Here is a 15,147-nt window from a genome sequence, read left to right as displayed (position 1 = left end):
AAAATTTGACTCAAAAATGGCTAGCATTGTTAAAGATGCTCTTACAACTCATCATGACATATTCTTTGACCCAAAATTGATGGCTGATGATCCATCCTAATTCTTCTTCATGTCATTCAAACTCTGATTGAATCTTCTCAAAAAAAAAGAAGAAAAAAAGATGTGATTGAATCTACTACATTCAACTAGTAGGGGAAAAAATGTTTAATGAACTGAGCATACACCTTAAATGACATACGTAGAAACTATTTCTTCCATCCCTTTACTCAGAGTAACTGTAATATCTACTACATCAGTTCCTCCTGTGTCCTCTTCTATGTTCTATTTGTTGTTTCCTTCTATTATTGGGTCAAGTCACAAAAAAACATAAAACCAAAAGGGAAAATTTCAAGAACAGTACATGAAGTATTGGCCATTCTAACCTTTCGTGAATCAACTTTCGAAACTATCAAAACGGTACATGAATTTCAAATCTCGACCTAATTTTGGTGTATGCCGTTACATGCTCCGTTAATTAATGTGTTTTTTGTCAAATTTTTTAGGGTAAATCCGTCTTTTCAAGGATGATAAAAAAAAAAAAAAAAAAACTAAACTGAGCACCCATCTCTCTCTCTCCCTCGTACTGACTGCAGCCGACCACCGTAGCTGAATTCCCATTCCCTCCGATGACCACGCATCACCGAAAACCCATAAAACCTAGCTTCACCTCACTCTCCAAACCATGTTCCTCCCTATCCAAACCCTCCAAATTCCTCTTCATCTTCATGGCCTCCCTCGTCTTCCTCTCCCTCTCCTTCGCCGCCCGCCACTACCATCATTCCACCACCGCCGCCGTTTCTCAGATCCAACTCGCCTGCAAAGCCACCCACTTCCTCGACACATGTCGATCCTCCCTCATCCAACTCTCTAACCTTCCCCCAAACCCAACCCCAATCAAGACCATCGGACTGACCATCCGGGTCTCCTCCGACGACCATTAGACCTACGTCGCCGCCTCCGTCGTCATACATCCGCAACAGCCCCTCATACGTTAGCCCCTTGTCTCCGTCGATGAAGTCGCCGTAGGCCAGAAACCACGAACACAGCGACAGCCGACGCTACCCAAAAACGCCAATTGTTCAAAACCCAATCAAAACTTGAAATTGATCACACCAGAAGATAAGGCATGAAGAGTAGAAGGATTTTCTCACCACATGCATATCAAAACGGCGCCGGAATTTTCCCAGGAACCAGTTGAAGATAAAAAATTGCGGGCTTCGTTCCATCGTCGTCCGTCATCGCACAGGAAAACTGAGGCCACGGTTCGCTCCACGCTGCCAAGATGGTTTAATTGACACTAGTCCGACCTTCTTCAAGTATATAGCTTGACTATCAGAGACAGAAAGTGGGGGAGAGAGAGTGAGAGAGAGAGAGAGAGAGTTGGAGAACTGTGTGTATTTGTTAAAAGTGGTTTAGACCTCGAATCGGAGGAGCTTGAGATTGAGGGGAAGAGTTGTGATGCTTTATATTCTTGGTGGTGCCGGAATAGATTCGAGGACAGGGCCGGATCGGATCCGGATTCGAGGAGACTAGGAGGTGCTGCTGGCCCGCCGTACCGATGCCGTCGACCGTCGAGGAGACTAGGAGAGAGTGAGAGACTGAGCATCTGAGTCTTTAGATAGAGATGAGAGAGAGAGAGAGAGAGAGAGGAGCTAGAGTCAGAGAGTGTCTGAGAGGGTGAGAGAGAGAGAGAGAAAGGAAACTTTAAAAATACTATTTTACCCTTCAATTATTTGACAATGGCATGCATCGTAACGGAACCCGTAACGACATGTACCTAAATTGGGTAGAAATTTAAACTTGATGTACCGTTTTGATAGTTTCGAAAGTAGATTCACGAAAGGTTAGAATGACCGATACTTCATGTACTATTCTTGAAATTTTCCCAAACCAAAATCGAGATTTAAAATTGAGCAGCCTGAGGATGCAATCATGCAAATGAAATCATTGTGTGCCACACAAGAAACTGGGATACACAAGTCCAAGCAGACAGGCAAACAATTCAAGATCTTGGTCTAGGGAAATCAAAAGATTCTATTTTGTGGAAAAATCCCACTTTATGTTATTATAGGGTAGTTAAAAAAAAAAGTTGAGAGTCAAATAATCCGTTTGTCCAGGTAATGGATATGGTCCATATCTAATGGAATGAATCTGGTCCATCATGAGTTTATTCAAATCGTCTTAATCTCACTTTTCAATACTAAAATTCAACCGATTAGATTAATATCCTTTAATAAATCATAGCTATTATGGGTATGGGTAAAGCACAAAGATGACAAACATTATATTAGTACTCCAAGGTGTTTAATGTTCTTTTTTTTTTTTGAGAATAGAAGGTGTTTAATGTTCATGCATTCACAGAAAATTCTATAATGTACGTTTTAGATCAATATTGGTGCTCTTCACCTTTGAACCGTTAAATTCAGTGGATGAAAGTTAACCGGTGAACTGTTGGATTATCAACAACAGTGGAGAGCATGAATGCTCTAGACCACTTGAAAACATCCCTGCAATCACAATCAGAGAGTAGGAGATGGGCATTAGAGGTTCCGAGGTTTCAAAAGCTTCAAGAATCCATATCGAGTTATTAATCCTGGACTCCTTAATTTGAACAAACTGCAATGTGTCACCTGCAACTCAGAACATGACACAATCTGAGTTAATGTTGATGTATTCAACAAAACTGACCAAGTAAATCAGCTTAGCCTGGCTTTTATGGAAGCTTTAATAAATTATGGCCTAGATACTTGTTTATTGTATAAGCAAGAAAAATGATAGACTGCATTAGTGATTCATTTTATAATAAACAAGGGGGCCATAAACAAGGTTGGCAACGGATTTCTCCAATCATATTGAACCTTTTCCTCTAGTGAGGACTGATGAGTGATGAATAAAGCTAAAAGAAAAAGGAGCTGGAATAAACATTACACAATAGAAGGAATAGAAGCAACCATCTTTATAGTTTATACTAACCCAAAAATAAATTAAAATTTAGTGTAGGCTAAATCATTGTGCTAAAACTAAAAGCACTTGCGGGTAAAATTAACACGAAGTGGTGTTAGCTCAGTGGTTAGAGCACTCACTACCTAAGATCGAGGTCATGGGTTTGAGTCACCATGAGGGTAGAAATGAAATCCTTTGATCCTCTTTTTTTCTTTTAAAATAATAATAACAACATAAACACAAACAAATAGCATTTGGAGATGAAAGATTCGGACTAAAGACCTGATGCAAACAAAGAAGCTTTAAACAATTTGGAAAAAGAATATGATCCTCTGTCTTCAAATGTGATGGCATATGCATTATTCATTCCATATTATAATCTGTATCGAAAAATAATTCCATATTATAATAAGGGAGAATTTTCACTTCCTGCCCAGTGTGGTCAATCAAAACCATTGGCAGAAGAGTCTGTTTCACCATTCATCATACTGAGACTGAAGAAACGCGCAAATTAGGTGTAGAAAAGTAAGAGGCACATACTAGTTTTTTGATCACTAAAATTCAATGTGATTGGTTGTACCTAGGCTTTGTATCCATTCATTTATTCTAAGTTGGTGCCATATTCTTCAGTGCCACCCAGCTCTCTTCAATTTATTAGGAGCATATACACTTCCCTACTCAGTTCACTCACTTACACCTTTATGGATGAATTTCCAAGTTCCATGAATAATTTCAAGCTTTACCAGAACTCAATGCCAACTTCAGGTCAGAATATCCTTGTTATTGAATCTGATCAACACAATCATGAATTTAGTGATCCCAGTCTCTTTCCATCCAATCCAAACCCACATTCTCATGATGATTCATCTTCATCTTTGGGTTTGAGCTCAGAGGGGGAGTATTATTCTCCCTCTATTGCTACTCTCCAATACATAAGTCAGATGCTTATGGAAGAAGACTTGGAGAACAAACCCTGCATGCTTCAGGACTGTTTGGCCCTCCAAGCCACTGAGAAATCCTTACATGATGTCCTAGTTCAGCAATATCCTTCTTCGACTAATCACCTTCTCACTTCTTCCACGCAGCAAAATGTTGAGATATCTGATGATTTCATTAACCACAGAAGTAATAGCTCCACTGCCGCTAGGAACTGGGATGCTGGCTCAGGTTGGATTTCTTTACAAGATGTTCTAGAATCATTTCCTGTGGAAAATACTGCCCTTTCGGTTCCAAATCCTTTTTCCTCAAATGGCAAGGGTGAAATCATAGATCAAGAAAGGGACTCATCATTTCTCATACAGCCAAGGGAGCTGACTGAGGATGGGAATGACTCAATAAACAGATCAAGGAGCAAGAAAGATCGCCAGTGGGAGGATAGTGATTATCAAGAACAAGGGAGGAGCAACAAGCAGACAGCACTTTACGCAGCTGAATCTGAGCCACCAGAGATGTTGGATCAGGTACTGCTCTATCAATATCAAAACTCATGTTCTTCTCTTCAGGAATCTGATCAGCTTAAAAGGAGAAGTGGACTTAGAGGATCCAAAGGCAAAAGAACAGGAAAGAAAAAAATGGATGACAACAGAGCAGTAGTGGATTTTCAGACACTTCTAACTCAATGTGCAAAAGCTGCTGCAAGCTATGACACAAGGACTGCGAATGAACAACTCAAGCTGATAAGGCAGCACTCATCTCCCCATGGTGATGGAACCCAACGATTAGCTCATTACTTTGCCAATGGCCTCGAAGAACGCTTGATCGCTGCGGTTCCCTTGTACAATCCCGTTTCCCTTTTCAGTTATAAGATGTCAGCTGCTGATCTCTTAAAAGCTTACCAGACTTATATCAAAGCATGCCCTTTCAAGCTGATGTCAAATATCTACGCTAACAAAACTATTTTCAAGCTAGCAGAGAAAGTAACGAGGCTTCACATAATCGATTTTGGTATTCTCTATGGCTACCAATGGCCTTGCCTTATCCAGATGCTTGCGAAAAGACCCTCCGGACCTCCAATGCTTCACATTACTGGTATTGAATTTCCCCAATCAGGATTTCGACCATCTGGGAGGCTTGAAGAGACGGGAAACCGCCTAGCGAAATACTGCAAGAGATTCGATGTCCCATTTGAGTACAACTTCATAGCACAGAGTTGGGACACAATTCAATATGAAGATATCAAACTTGACAGAGATGAGTTGACTGTAGTGAACTGCTTGTACAGGTTAAAGAACTTACATGATGAAACAGTAATCAACAGTCCAAGGGATACAGTTTTGAAGCTTATCAGGAGAATCAACCCTGATATCTTCATCCATGGAGTGGTTAATGGAGCCTACAATGCACCCTTCTTCAACATACGGTTCCGGGAGGCACTCTACTATTTCTCTTCTTTGTTTGATATGTTTGAGGAGACTTTGCCCAGAGAAGATCAACAGAGGCTGCTCTACGAACAAGAGATATTTGGTAGAGATATTATCAATGTGATAGCATGTGAGGGTTCCAGGAGGCTTGAAAAGCCTGAAACATACAAGCAGTGGCAGATAAGAAACACTAGAGCTGGATTCAAGCAGTTACCATTGAACCAGGAGATCGTGAAGAAAGTTAAGAATATTGTAAGGTTAGATTACCATGAGGACTTTGTTGTTGACGAAGATGGCAAGTGGCTCTTGCAGGGATGGAAAGGCCGAATAATACATGCTATTTCTTGCTGGAAATCAGCTTGATTTTTAGCAATTATGTTTGCTTCAATGTAACAATAATTATCTATTCCTTGTTATTTGGTTTATTTGTCGATGTGATCCATTTCTTATCTTCTAAGTTGATGTGATCTGTTTTCAGTTCTTAACTAGATTTTCCTAGGTGAGAATCATGAGCCTTATTCTTGAATACATTTCCTAGATTTTACAAGACTATATTAAAAAATAAGCTCATCTGGGCGAGTCCTAGGAAACAAATGTGCCCTAAGAGGAAATCAAAAGGATCGAAAACAGAGAGGTTCACAAGAAGAACAACATGAGGGAAGTAGTGGATTTGTTCAATCAATTTATACAACCTATAACCACCGATCTGCTAGTGAGCTACTTAACCAAATTAGCTCTTCCCCCATGTTGATACAACCCAGGGGTTAGCTTATTATTTTTCTGATAGGTTAGAGATTGGAGGCACACCTGGCTGGGACCAGAACCCCACCCTCTTATAAGTGTGCAGACATCAGCTGCAAATATTGTAAGAGCTTACCGGGTATTTGTTACTGCATCCCCTTTCAAGAGGATGTCGAACTTCTTTGCCAATACAAGTATTATGCAATTGGAAAAAAATGCAACAAAGCTTCATTCTTGGGATAGTCAATGAGACATAAAAGACGCGCGCCTTCTTTGTCAAGAGATTCAAAGAGGTACTTTTCCGCTTGATTGAACTATATGATGTTTTCGAGTCCACTACTCCTCGTGAAGATCAATGGAGGTTAAAGTTCGGTATATAGAAGAGACACAATTAACAAAAGCCATGGAGTGTGAAAGGCTGGAAAGAGTTTAAAGGCAAGAGACATACAAGGCTACAAGCAATGGAGGAGTGTCAGGATGCTGGGTTCAAGTAGCTGCCACTAGGCCAGGAGCTCTCGCAGAAATTGAAGGGTATGTCGAATTTGGCTAGTGAACATAAAGACTTTTGAATAGAATGTAGACGAAGAATCCTAATGAGAGTCATGGATTTTTCTTCAGAACCTTCCTAGGACTAGGAGTACAACCTACTCTTTAGGAGTGAAAAAGAACTATAACAATCTGTATTTGCTTGGTTCTTAGAGTTTTTCCTTTACTAAGTTGATTGTTCATTTTCCTTCAAATGGAAGCTGGAACAAGGATTTGTAATGCATTTAAATCCACCTTGAGCAAAGCAAGCACTCACTACACATGACACCCTTGATGATTAGGTGTAACACAAATTCTGGATTGAAGATAAACATCCCTATGAATCCCTTGTAACTCAATTGTTCCATAAGTTGGGAAAAACTTATATGATTATATGCAAAAAAAAAAAAAAAAAAAAAAAAAAACTTATAAGACCCTCAAGGACCTGAACCACATGAATCAAAATGCAATGGCAGTAAAGAGTCAAACTCCTTCAAGCTTAATTCAATCATTAGATTACCTGGGATTTTGGGAATCCTCCAAGATTCCATTCTGACCTGCTACCTCATCAGAGCTCATGATCAAATCTCTCCAGTCTTGATCTTTCATACAATAGTTTGTCGATTTATGGTTCATCGAAGCCCACTGGCCGGAGCTGCTAATCGGGTTTCATACTTTCATTAGGTAGGCCTAGAAAATTGGAAAACGGCTATAGTGCTCCCAGATGCATCTGTGCATCAAATTTTTTTTTTTTTTTTGGGTACAGTCTAATGAATCTATGCATAAAGTTTTAGTGTGTCATTCATGTTACTTCAAATCTCCACTACCATGAAACGAAGCCCTCAAAATTTGACCAAAAATAATTATCCCTATTGAGTAGAGTTTTTTTTTTTTGTATATATTGAAACAAACAAATAATCACCCCTATATATATTTATATAGACACACAAACACATATATTATGTTCGTAAGACAAACAAAAATTTATTGATAAATGTGGCAAAGATTACAGAGTTATTATGTGACCCGACAAAATAAAATTCATTATAATTCTGCACAAGCACCTGCCTCACGCCCAAGTTACACGATTAAAAATAAAATACAAGTAAAATATAAATGATATCTCATACTCATGTTTATTGTGGGTCATTCCCCAAGTAAATATTGTGTACTCAATAAGAAGAACATCAATAGATCAAGAAACTACTAGCACTATTGATAATGAATTCCAATAGCAAACTACATTCACTAAATTAAGCTGAAAGTTGTCACTTAAAGAAAATTACATCATAAATTTTCCATATTACTCATCACATAAGACGATAAAAAAATATCAAAACTACAACTCAAACTTGTTTCCTTACGAGCTGCATATTCCCAAACTGGTCCATGACATATTCCATCTCGAAAGCTTGATTCAAATTAACTCGGACAGAAGAGTCATTATTTCTTGAAGGAGGTTGGCTCTTTTGTGGAGGTGGCGGGCATGTGCGTTCATCATACGCTACGAATCCCTTGGATTTTGGGGTTGTTGCTTCATCCTTATCTCCGGTCATTGACCACCAGTTGTTGCCTTGTTGTGACATATTGAAAAGCTCGCTTGATTAGTCTCTACTGGCTAAAGCAAACGAATTTGTGTTGAGAATAATTTGTGAAGAGAACCTAAGGTCAGGGCCTCTATATATAGAGTTGTGGACTAGCTAAACTGCTTTTCCTAAATTCAAAAGGACCCCTAATGAAGCTAAGAAAAATCTTTTCCCAACGAAAACAGGGAAGAAGGAATATAGAGCAAATAAATACAGCTGGGCCGGAGAGGAAGCCCATTAGTTGTGTCCATCTTAAGCCGATAAGAAAGCCCATCACTAACGAGGGACAAATTTGTCTTTTTCTCAGCTAATTTATCATTCAAAGCAAACCCTTGTTCCTCTTTTGTGTTTCTGCAGTTTGCAGAACCAAAATTAAAAAAGCGTTCTTGGTTTCACGGCGAGAGAGTGAGAGAGACAAGTCGAGCTTAAAGTTGCCGCCTTTAGTTTCCAATTGGGTTTCTGAGGAAATCCCAGAAGCTACAATGGCGAAGCGGGAGCTTTCCAGCACTCTGAGGAACTTAAAGGTACAAGAATTAAACAACACAGCTACACAAAGCCTAGTCTTTTCCTTTTTGTGATTTGTTTTGAATTGATGCCCAGTTCTAGTTTCTATATTGAAATTTGATTTGGGTCTTGCTTAGATTTTTCTGGGTGTCATGAATTTCTGATGCACATGATTGAACTTATGTGTAAATTTTTTGTTTGTTTGTGTTGTGTTACCATAGTTCATGCAAAGGGCAACTCAGAGAGAGGAGATGGTGAAGAAAGAAGAAGAAGAAGAAGAAGTCAAACCTGATGGGGGTTTTAGCTCTGCTGCTACCCAACTAAGAAAGTGGTATTTTTTCTTTATGATTGTTTCTTAAAGTAACTTATTTGAGCTGTTTTTATTGCTTTCTCTTAACTTTAGTTATCTGTGAATTATTAGTTCATCATAGTCTTTTGTCCACCTCCATATTTGCATGTTCAGCATTAGCATAGATTGGATTTTTCACTACTTGCTCCTTGAACATTTTTTTTGTTCTCTGAATTGCTGGAGATATACTAGGTGTAGTGTCGGAAAATTCGAATTTGTAGGTGTTGTAAACTTGTAATATTGGCTGATAGTGATTGATTATATCTTAGGAGAATCAGTTTGTAGACCCTAGCTATAAGGAAGTATTTTACGTGGGAAGCTGTTAGTTATGTTGATAAAAAGGCATTGACGACTCAAAGTAGATGTCCTAATAATTAAGATAACTCCATACATAGAATCAAAGATGATGATGATTCCTATAGAAAACTAGCTGCTGTAGGTACTCATTAGTTAGATTATTGGATTTTCTTTTGTATTAATTTTTCTTGATTCATGTGATTGGTCATGTTTCTGGATGCAGTGTGGTCGTAATGGAAGGTGACCCCAGTCCGGGAGCAATTAAAGGGCGAATTTCATTTAACGGTTTCAATCCATTAATTGATGTGAGTATAAGTTTCATGGATCCAAATAGTTCCATCCACTGTTAACGTCTTGCATGCCTCTTGATTGGCTTTCTTTTTTGACCTGACGCGAAAGTGTTCTCATGGTAGAAACTGAATAACCCTGGTCAGCCAGCAGCCTCTGCGTCTTCTTCTGGCATCCAAAGTGAAAGAGTGTCAACTAGGTTCGTGATCTGAAATTTCAATTTATTTTACTTTTTTGTTTCTATTTGTAGGAATCTCTTGTCTCTATTTCTGGGATTTTTTGTTCATTGGGTTAAGGAGACTAAAAAACCTGAGTGGCAAATTTGTTCCAAACTTTGGCTTCTGCTTTCCTATATTCTTTCTTCTATTTGCATTTTTCACAGAGAAAGTGGGTCCTCAATGGACGAAGCAGAGTGCTCAAATATTGACAACTCAAACTGTGAGCCTAATGGAGACCATAAAAGAAAACAGTCTCAAGTATTGTCTGAAACACAATATCCGAATAAATCGCCCAAAAATGATCAAGGTCAGTCATCATCAAATAAAAGTAAAGGCTCCTTCAAGAAACCAAAGGGTGGAAAGCTGGACTACAACATTCTTAGGCCATCAAAGAGTCAAACCAAAAAAGGTAGACCATAACTAGGTGATTGCACTTAGACTGTTTTGAATTGCTTTCAGATGCTTTCATTTGTATCTGTAATCTCGTTGACAATTTACTAAAGCTCAGTATCAGAACATATTCAACTTTGGTATCTATGGAGCTGAATTAGTGGCCTGGTTAGAGTTTTTAACAAAGTGAAAGTTCAAGCTCGCAGCAGAATCATGAATTTATTTCTCTTCAGCTTCCTTATGCTTTTGTTTTGTTTTGTTTTTTTTTTTTTTTTTAAACTGGAACATAGGTTTCCAGCTGTGACACAGTGACAGTAATTCATACTGTGGAATTTTTTTCTTTATAATTTTTAAAAAGTTGCTGAAGTTTGTGTCCCTATTATATTTCCAGCTACTGATGCTACATTAATTCAGATGTAGAAAGGTTGTGTTTATTTGTCACTGACGCATGTCTCAATTTGTTTCCACAGTTACTCTTTAGTGCTCAAGGAAAATTGGGTTCATTTCTCTGCATAACTGTCTAACATATAGGGGTTGTACATTTGATGTTTGGAAATTGAAGGTTGTTTATTCTGGATTTATGAGTTCAAACCTCTTAACTTCCAGTTCTTTGGCAAGTAAAAGGGTACACACAAAATACTTTGCAATGTGGTATAAGACATTAAGACCATATTTGACATTAAGTCCCAAGTTATTAATTTAGCTTCATAGGTCACTTGCTCTTTAGTCCTATCAACCCATCTTTGATGATTTTAACGTTTTCGATGTCTCATAAGGTGCAATACTTTTTATATTACTCATGAAAAAGTTAGTACCTGTGAACTGTGATGCTATTCAAATGATGAGGCATAATGTGAGCTATGATCTGGTTAGTGCATCATGTGTAATGTTGCAGCTTAGAGCACTGACAATGTGCTTTGTCATCGATAAAACCCTCCGAGGTTATGGGGTATAGATCATTCTGGGATGTTGCATTGGTTTGGGTATCCTGTATTATTGTGCATCATTGTATTAATAGATTTTATATCGTATTGCATTTGTGCAATTCTCCATCTTTTGTTGATTTTCTGCTCTCCGTGGACATAGGCAAGATTATGGTGAACCACCATAATCTGTTTTCCCTAGTAAATGCTACATATTATGTTAGGATGGAAGCAACCCTGCAAAATTCAAAAGCCCGCAGTTGTACCCTGCAAAATTCAAAAGCTTCCAGTGGTACTGGGGATCATGGTATAGTATGTGGGCTAGGTAGCAAAACAACTTCGGTATTGATGGTGGAGTTTAGCATTTGAGAGATTTACAGATCAGATGGATGACATCCTTAAGATGTGTTATCTAGGTCATATGGCTTTATTGACCGTGCTTTTACTTGTGTACTTGAGCAAGAAGGTGACTTGCTGGATTTGAGGTGGAGTGTTCATATAGGTTGCTTTGCTTTAATTTGAGCATTCTGTTACAAATCCAAGGATATCTGAATCATTTGAGGGAATCCTTGAACCAATTAACACGAGGGAATCCTTGAACCAATTAACACATGCTTCAGATCACCAAATAATCCCCAAATGGCGGGAGGATTTATAAACATACACATCCTATGTGTGGCTAGATGGAATTTTGATGCAACGTTAATTTGATTCGGTTGATTAGAGTTGGTTGTTAAATTATTGCAGGAGTAATTCTCTAGTTTGACAAACTAGTATGTCAGTGTTCTGAAACAGATAATGGCATAAACAAATCTATAATAACGTACTAAACATGAATTACATCAGCTAATGCCTAGAACAATGTAACTGGATAGCAACAATTGAAAATCCCCTGTTAGACTACAAAGCAGCCTTCTGTATTTATGAAGCAGGTTTCCAGCAAGAAAAAGCATAGAGTATTCGACCTTTCCATCCCTGCAAGATCCACTTGCCATCTTCATCGACAACAAAGTCCTCATGGTAATCTAACCTAACCATATTCTTAACTTCCGTCAGGATCTCCTGGTTTGATGGTAACTGCTTGAACCCAGCTCTGGTGTTTCTAATCTGCCACTGCTTGTATGTTTCAGGCCTTTCAAGCCTCCTGGAACCCTCACATGCTATCACATTGATAATATCTCTTGTTCGTAGAGCAGCCTCGGTTGATCTTCTCTGGGCAAAGTCTCGTCAAACATATCAAACAGGGAAGAGAAATGGTAGAGTGCCTCCCGGAACCGTATCTCGAAGAAGGGTGCATAGTAGGTTCCATTAACCAGTCCATGGACTCCTCATCTCTGTTTCTTCAGGTAAGTTCCTTAATCTGCACAAGCAGTTCACTACAGTCAACTCATCTCTGTCAAGTTTGATATCTTGATATCGAATGGTTTCCCAATCCTGTGCTATGAAGTTGTACTCAAATGGGACATTGAATCTCTTCCAATATTTCGCTAGGCGGTGCCCTGTCTCTTCAAGACTCTCTGAAGGTCGAAATCCTGATTGTGGAAATTCAATACCAGTAATGCGAAGCATGGGAGGTCCAGAGGGTCTTTTTGCAAGACTTTGGATAAGGCCAGGCCATTGGTAGCCATAGAGAATACCAAAATCAATTATGTGAAGCCTTGTTGCTTTCTCTGTTAGTTTGATGATAGTTTTGTTAGCATAGATGTTTGACATCAACTTGAAGGGGCATGCTTTGATATATGTCTGGTAAGCTTTTAAGATATCAGCAGCTGACATCTTATTAAGGCAAAGAGGATTGAACAAAGGAACTGCAGCAGCCAAGCGTTCTTCAAGGCCATTGGCTAAGTAATGAGCTACTCTTTGGGTTCCATCACCGTAGGAAGATGAGTGCTGCCTTATCTTTTTCAGTTGTTCATTTGCAGTCCTTCTGTCATAGCTTGCAACAGCCTTTGCACACTGAGTTAGCAGTGACTGAAAATCCACTACTTCACTGTTGTCATCCTTTTTTTTCTTGACTGTTCTTTTGCCTTTGGATCCTGCATGTCCCCTTCCCCCTTTAAGCTGAAAAGAAGAACATGAATCAGACTTTGGGTTTCGATAATGAAAGAGCAGTACCTTATCCAACATATCTGGTGGCTCGGATTCATCAGCGTAAAATGATGACTGCTTATTGCTCCTCCCTTCTTCTAGACAATCGCCATCCTCCCAATGCGATCTTTTTTGCTCCTTGATCCTTTTGTTGAGTCATTGTGATCATTTTGAAAGGAAATCCAACCTGAACCATCATCCCAGTTTCTAGCAGCAGTGGAGCTATTACTGCTGTGGTTAATGAAATCATCAGAGTTCTCAACATTTTGCTGAATGGAAGAAGCAAGAACGGGATTAGTCAAAGGAGGATATTGCTGAACCAGGACATCTTCCAAGGATTTCTCTGCAGCTTGGAGGGCCAAACAGTCCTGAAGCATGCAGGGTCTGTTCTCCAGCTCTTCCTCCATAAGCATCTCACTTATATACTGGAGAGTAGCTCTGGAGGCCTCTGAGGTCACACCCAAAGACCGGGATGAATCATCACGAGGAGGAGGGTATGGATTGGATAGAAACGAACTGGGATCAATAATTTCAAGATTGTGTTGATCAAACTCAGTAAAAATGATATTCTGATCTGGAGATGTTGGCATCGTATTTCTGTCAAGTACAAAATTGTTCTTGGAAGCTGGAAATTTCCAAGAGGTGCAAATTGGAAAACAAGATTCAGATCAGATGGTTTTAAATATCGATGGGATGGACAACCCTGAACTAAGGTTAGAAAGGTTAGAAGTGAAAAACTTGCAGGGCTCAAAATTCTCAGCGAGTCCAACTCAGTAGGGAAATGTGGAATGCACGAAGCATATGCCATCACATTTAAATACAGAGAATCATGTTCTTTTACCACATTGTTTAATCCATGTTATTTTTTTTTTTTTGGTAAGCAAGGGGTCAAAAAGACCCAGAAAAACGAAACAGACTAAAGAAACAAGCTATCTTGGCCTATTATCAAGATCATCAAGATCATCAAGATAAGCAGGAGAGGCATGGATAGGAGGGCTATCAAATTCGATTATCCCATAAGCATGATTGATGCTCTGCTTAGCAAGGCAGTCCGCAACCATGTTACATTCTCTGTAAATGTGCCTTATGAAGAAGCATTGAAAATTTTTGATCAGATTTTTGCAGCAGCAAATAAGTGAGCCCATGGGGTGAAGAGTAACATCAGTCTCAGAGATTAACTTTACCAGAATTGCAGAATCAGTTTCAACTTCAATATGCGTAATGTGGCATTTAAGAGCTTGTTGAAGACCATAATAAAGACTCCAAGATTCAGCATCTAGGACATCGCCTATGCCCAAGTTTATCTGAAAACCCTTAATCCATAAACCATTAGAACATCTAAGAACCCCTCCAGCACCAATTTTTCCAGAAAGCCCATTTCTACTACCATCAATGTTTAGCTTGTAGATTCCATGAGGAGGTTTCATCCAATTCAGAAGGTTAAGACAATAAGATTTGTTCAAGTCAGTTTGCAATTGAGCATTATTCCATTCAGAGATAGCAGCAATTATGATCGTACCAGGATAATTGGGTTTTTGAAAGTGAGCCTCAAATATATGCTTGTTCCTCCATTTCCAAATGAACCAGCATATGAAAACAAAGGTAGAGCACCACAGATTCCCAACATTACATTTGGATTTGCAAAGAAGATTAGCCTGCAACCAACCTTCCCACCTCATGGAAAAAGTAAATCTAACCGACTGAAGTAAAGTGAAAGAATTCCACACATTAACAGCAGCAGGGCAATCTTTAAACAGATGAGAAAGTGACTCACTATTGCTGCGGCATATAGGACAAGTATCATCATGGGTGAGATTCCTTTTAACTCTGTGAGCATTGGTGAGAAGTTTACCATGACAGAGAACCCATATAAATGTCTTGAACTTTGGGGGAATT

At 39.0% G+C, this 15,147-nt stretch overlaps 2 protein-coding genes and 1 pseudogene across 2 annotated transcripts; 2 read left to right on the top strand and 1 right to left on the bottom strand.

Moving 5' to 3' along the window:
• Nucleotides 1-3,008: 3,008 nt before the first annotated feature.
• Nucleotides 3,009-6,201, top strand: LOC133731823 (scarecrow-like protein 30). The gene has a single exon (XM_062159250.1). The coding sequence runs from the start codon at nt 3,684-3,686 to the stop codon at nt 5,703-5,705; it is 2,022 nt and encodes a 673-aa protein (XP_062015234.1). The 5' UTR covers nt 3,009-3,683; the 3' UTR covers nt 5,706-6,201.
• Nucleotides 6,202-8,531: 2,330 nt separating this feature from the next.
• LOC133732783 (uncharacterized) lies at nt 8,532-10,385 on the top strand. The gene is made up of 5 exons (XM_062160362.1): nt 8,532-8,718; nt 8,920-9,029; nt 9,568-9,649; nt 9,758-9,831; nt 10,015-10,385. The coding sequence occupies exons 1-5, from the start codon at nt 8,677-8,679 to the stop codon at nt 10,268-10,270; spliced, it is 564 nt and encodes a 187-aa protein (XP_062016346.1). The 5' UTR covers nt 8,532-8,676; the 3' UTR covers nt 10,271-10,385.
• Nucleotides 10,386-10,625: 240 nt separating this feature from the next.
• On the bottom strand, nt 10,626-14,617 carry LOC133732782 (scarecrow-like protein 11; annotated as a pseudogene).
• Nucleotides 14,618-15,147: the final 530 nt, after the last annotated feature.

The sequence above is a fragment of the Rosa rugosa genome, chromosome 2 (assembly GCF_958449725.1).
Source record: "Rosa rugosa chromosome 2, drRosRugo1.1, whole genome shotgun sequence".
NCBI classification, from domain to species: Eukaryota; Viridiplantae; Streptophyta; class Magnoliopsida; order Rosales; family Rosaceae; genus Rosa; species Rosa rugosa.
The sequence above is the reverse complement of the archived record's forward strand: the minus strand, read 5'-3'. Positions and strand labels throughout refer to the sequence as shown.

What these genes read in the sequence shown, in the direction of transcription:
- LOC133731823 (XM_062159250.1), top strand. Translation starts at nt 3,684, where the DNA reads ATGGATGAATTTCCAAGTTCCATGAATAATTTCAAGCTTTACCAGAAC.
- LOC133732783 (XM_062160362.1), top strand. Translation starts at nt 8,677, where the DNA reads ATGGCGAAGCGGGAGCTTTCCAGCACTCTGAGGAACTTAAAG. An exon ending in GCTACCCAACTAAGAAAGTG is followed by an intron (nt 9,030 to 9,567) that starts GTATTTTTTCTT and finishes TTCTGGATGCAG; the next exon opens with TGTGGTCGTAATGGAAGGTG. An exon ending in AGTGAAAGAGTGTCAACTAG is followed by an intron (nt 9,832 to 10,014) that starts GTTCGTGATCTG and finishes CATTTTTCACAG; the next exon opens with AGAAAGTGGGTCCTCAATGG.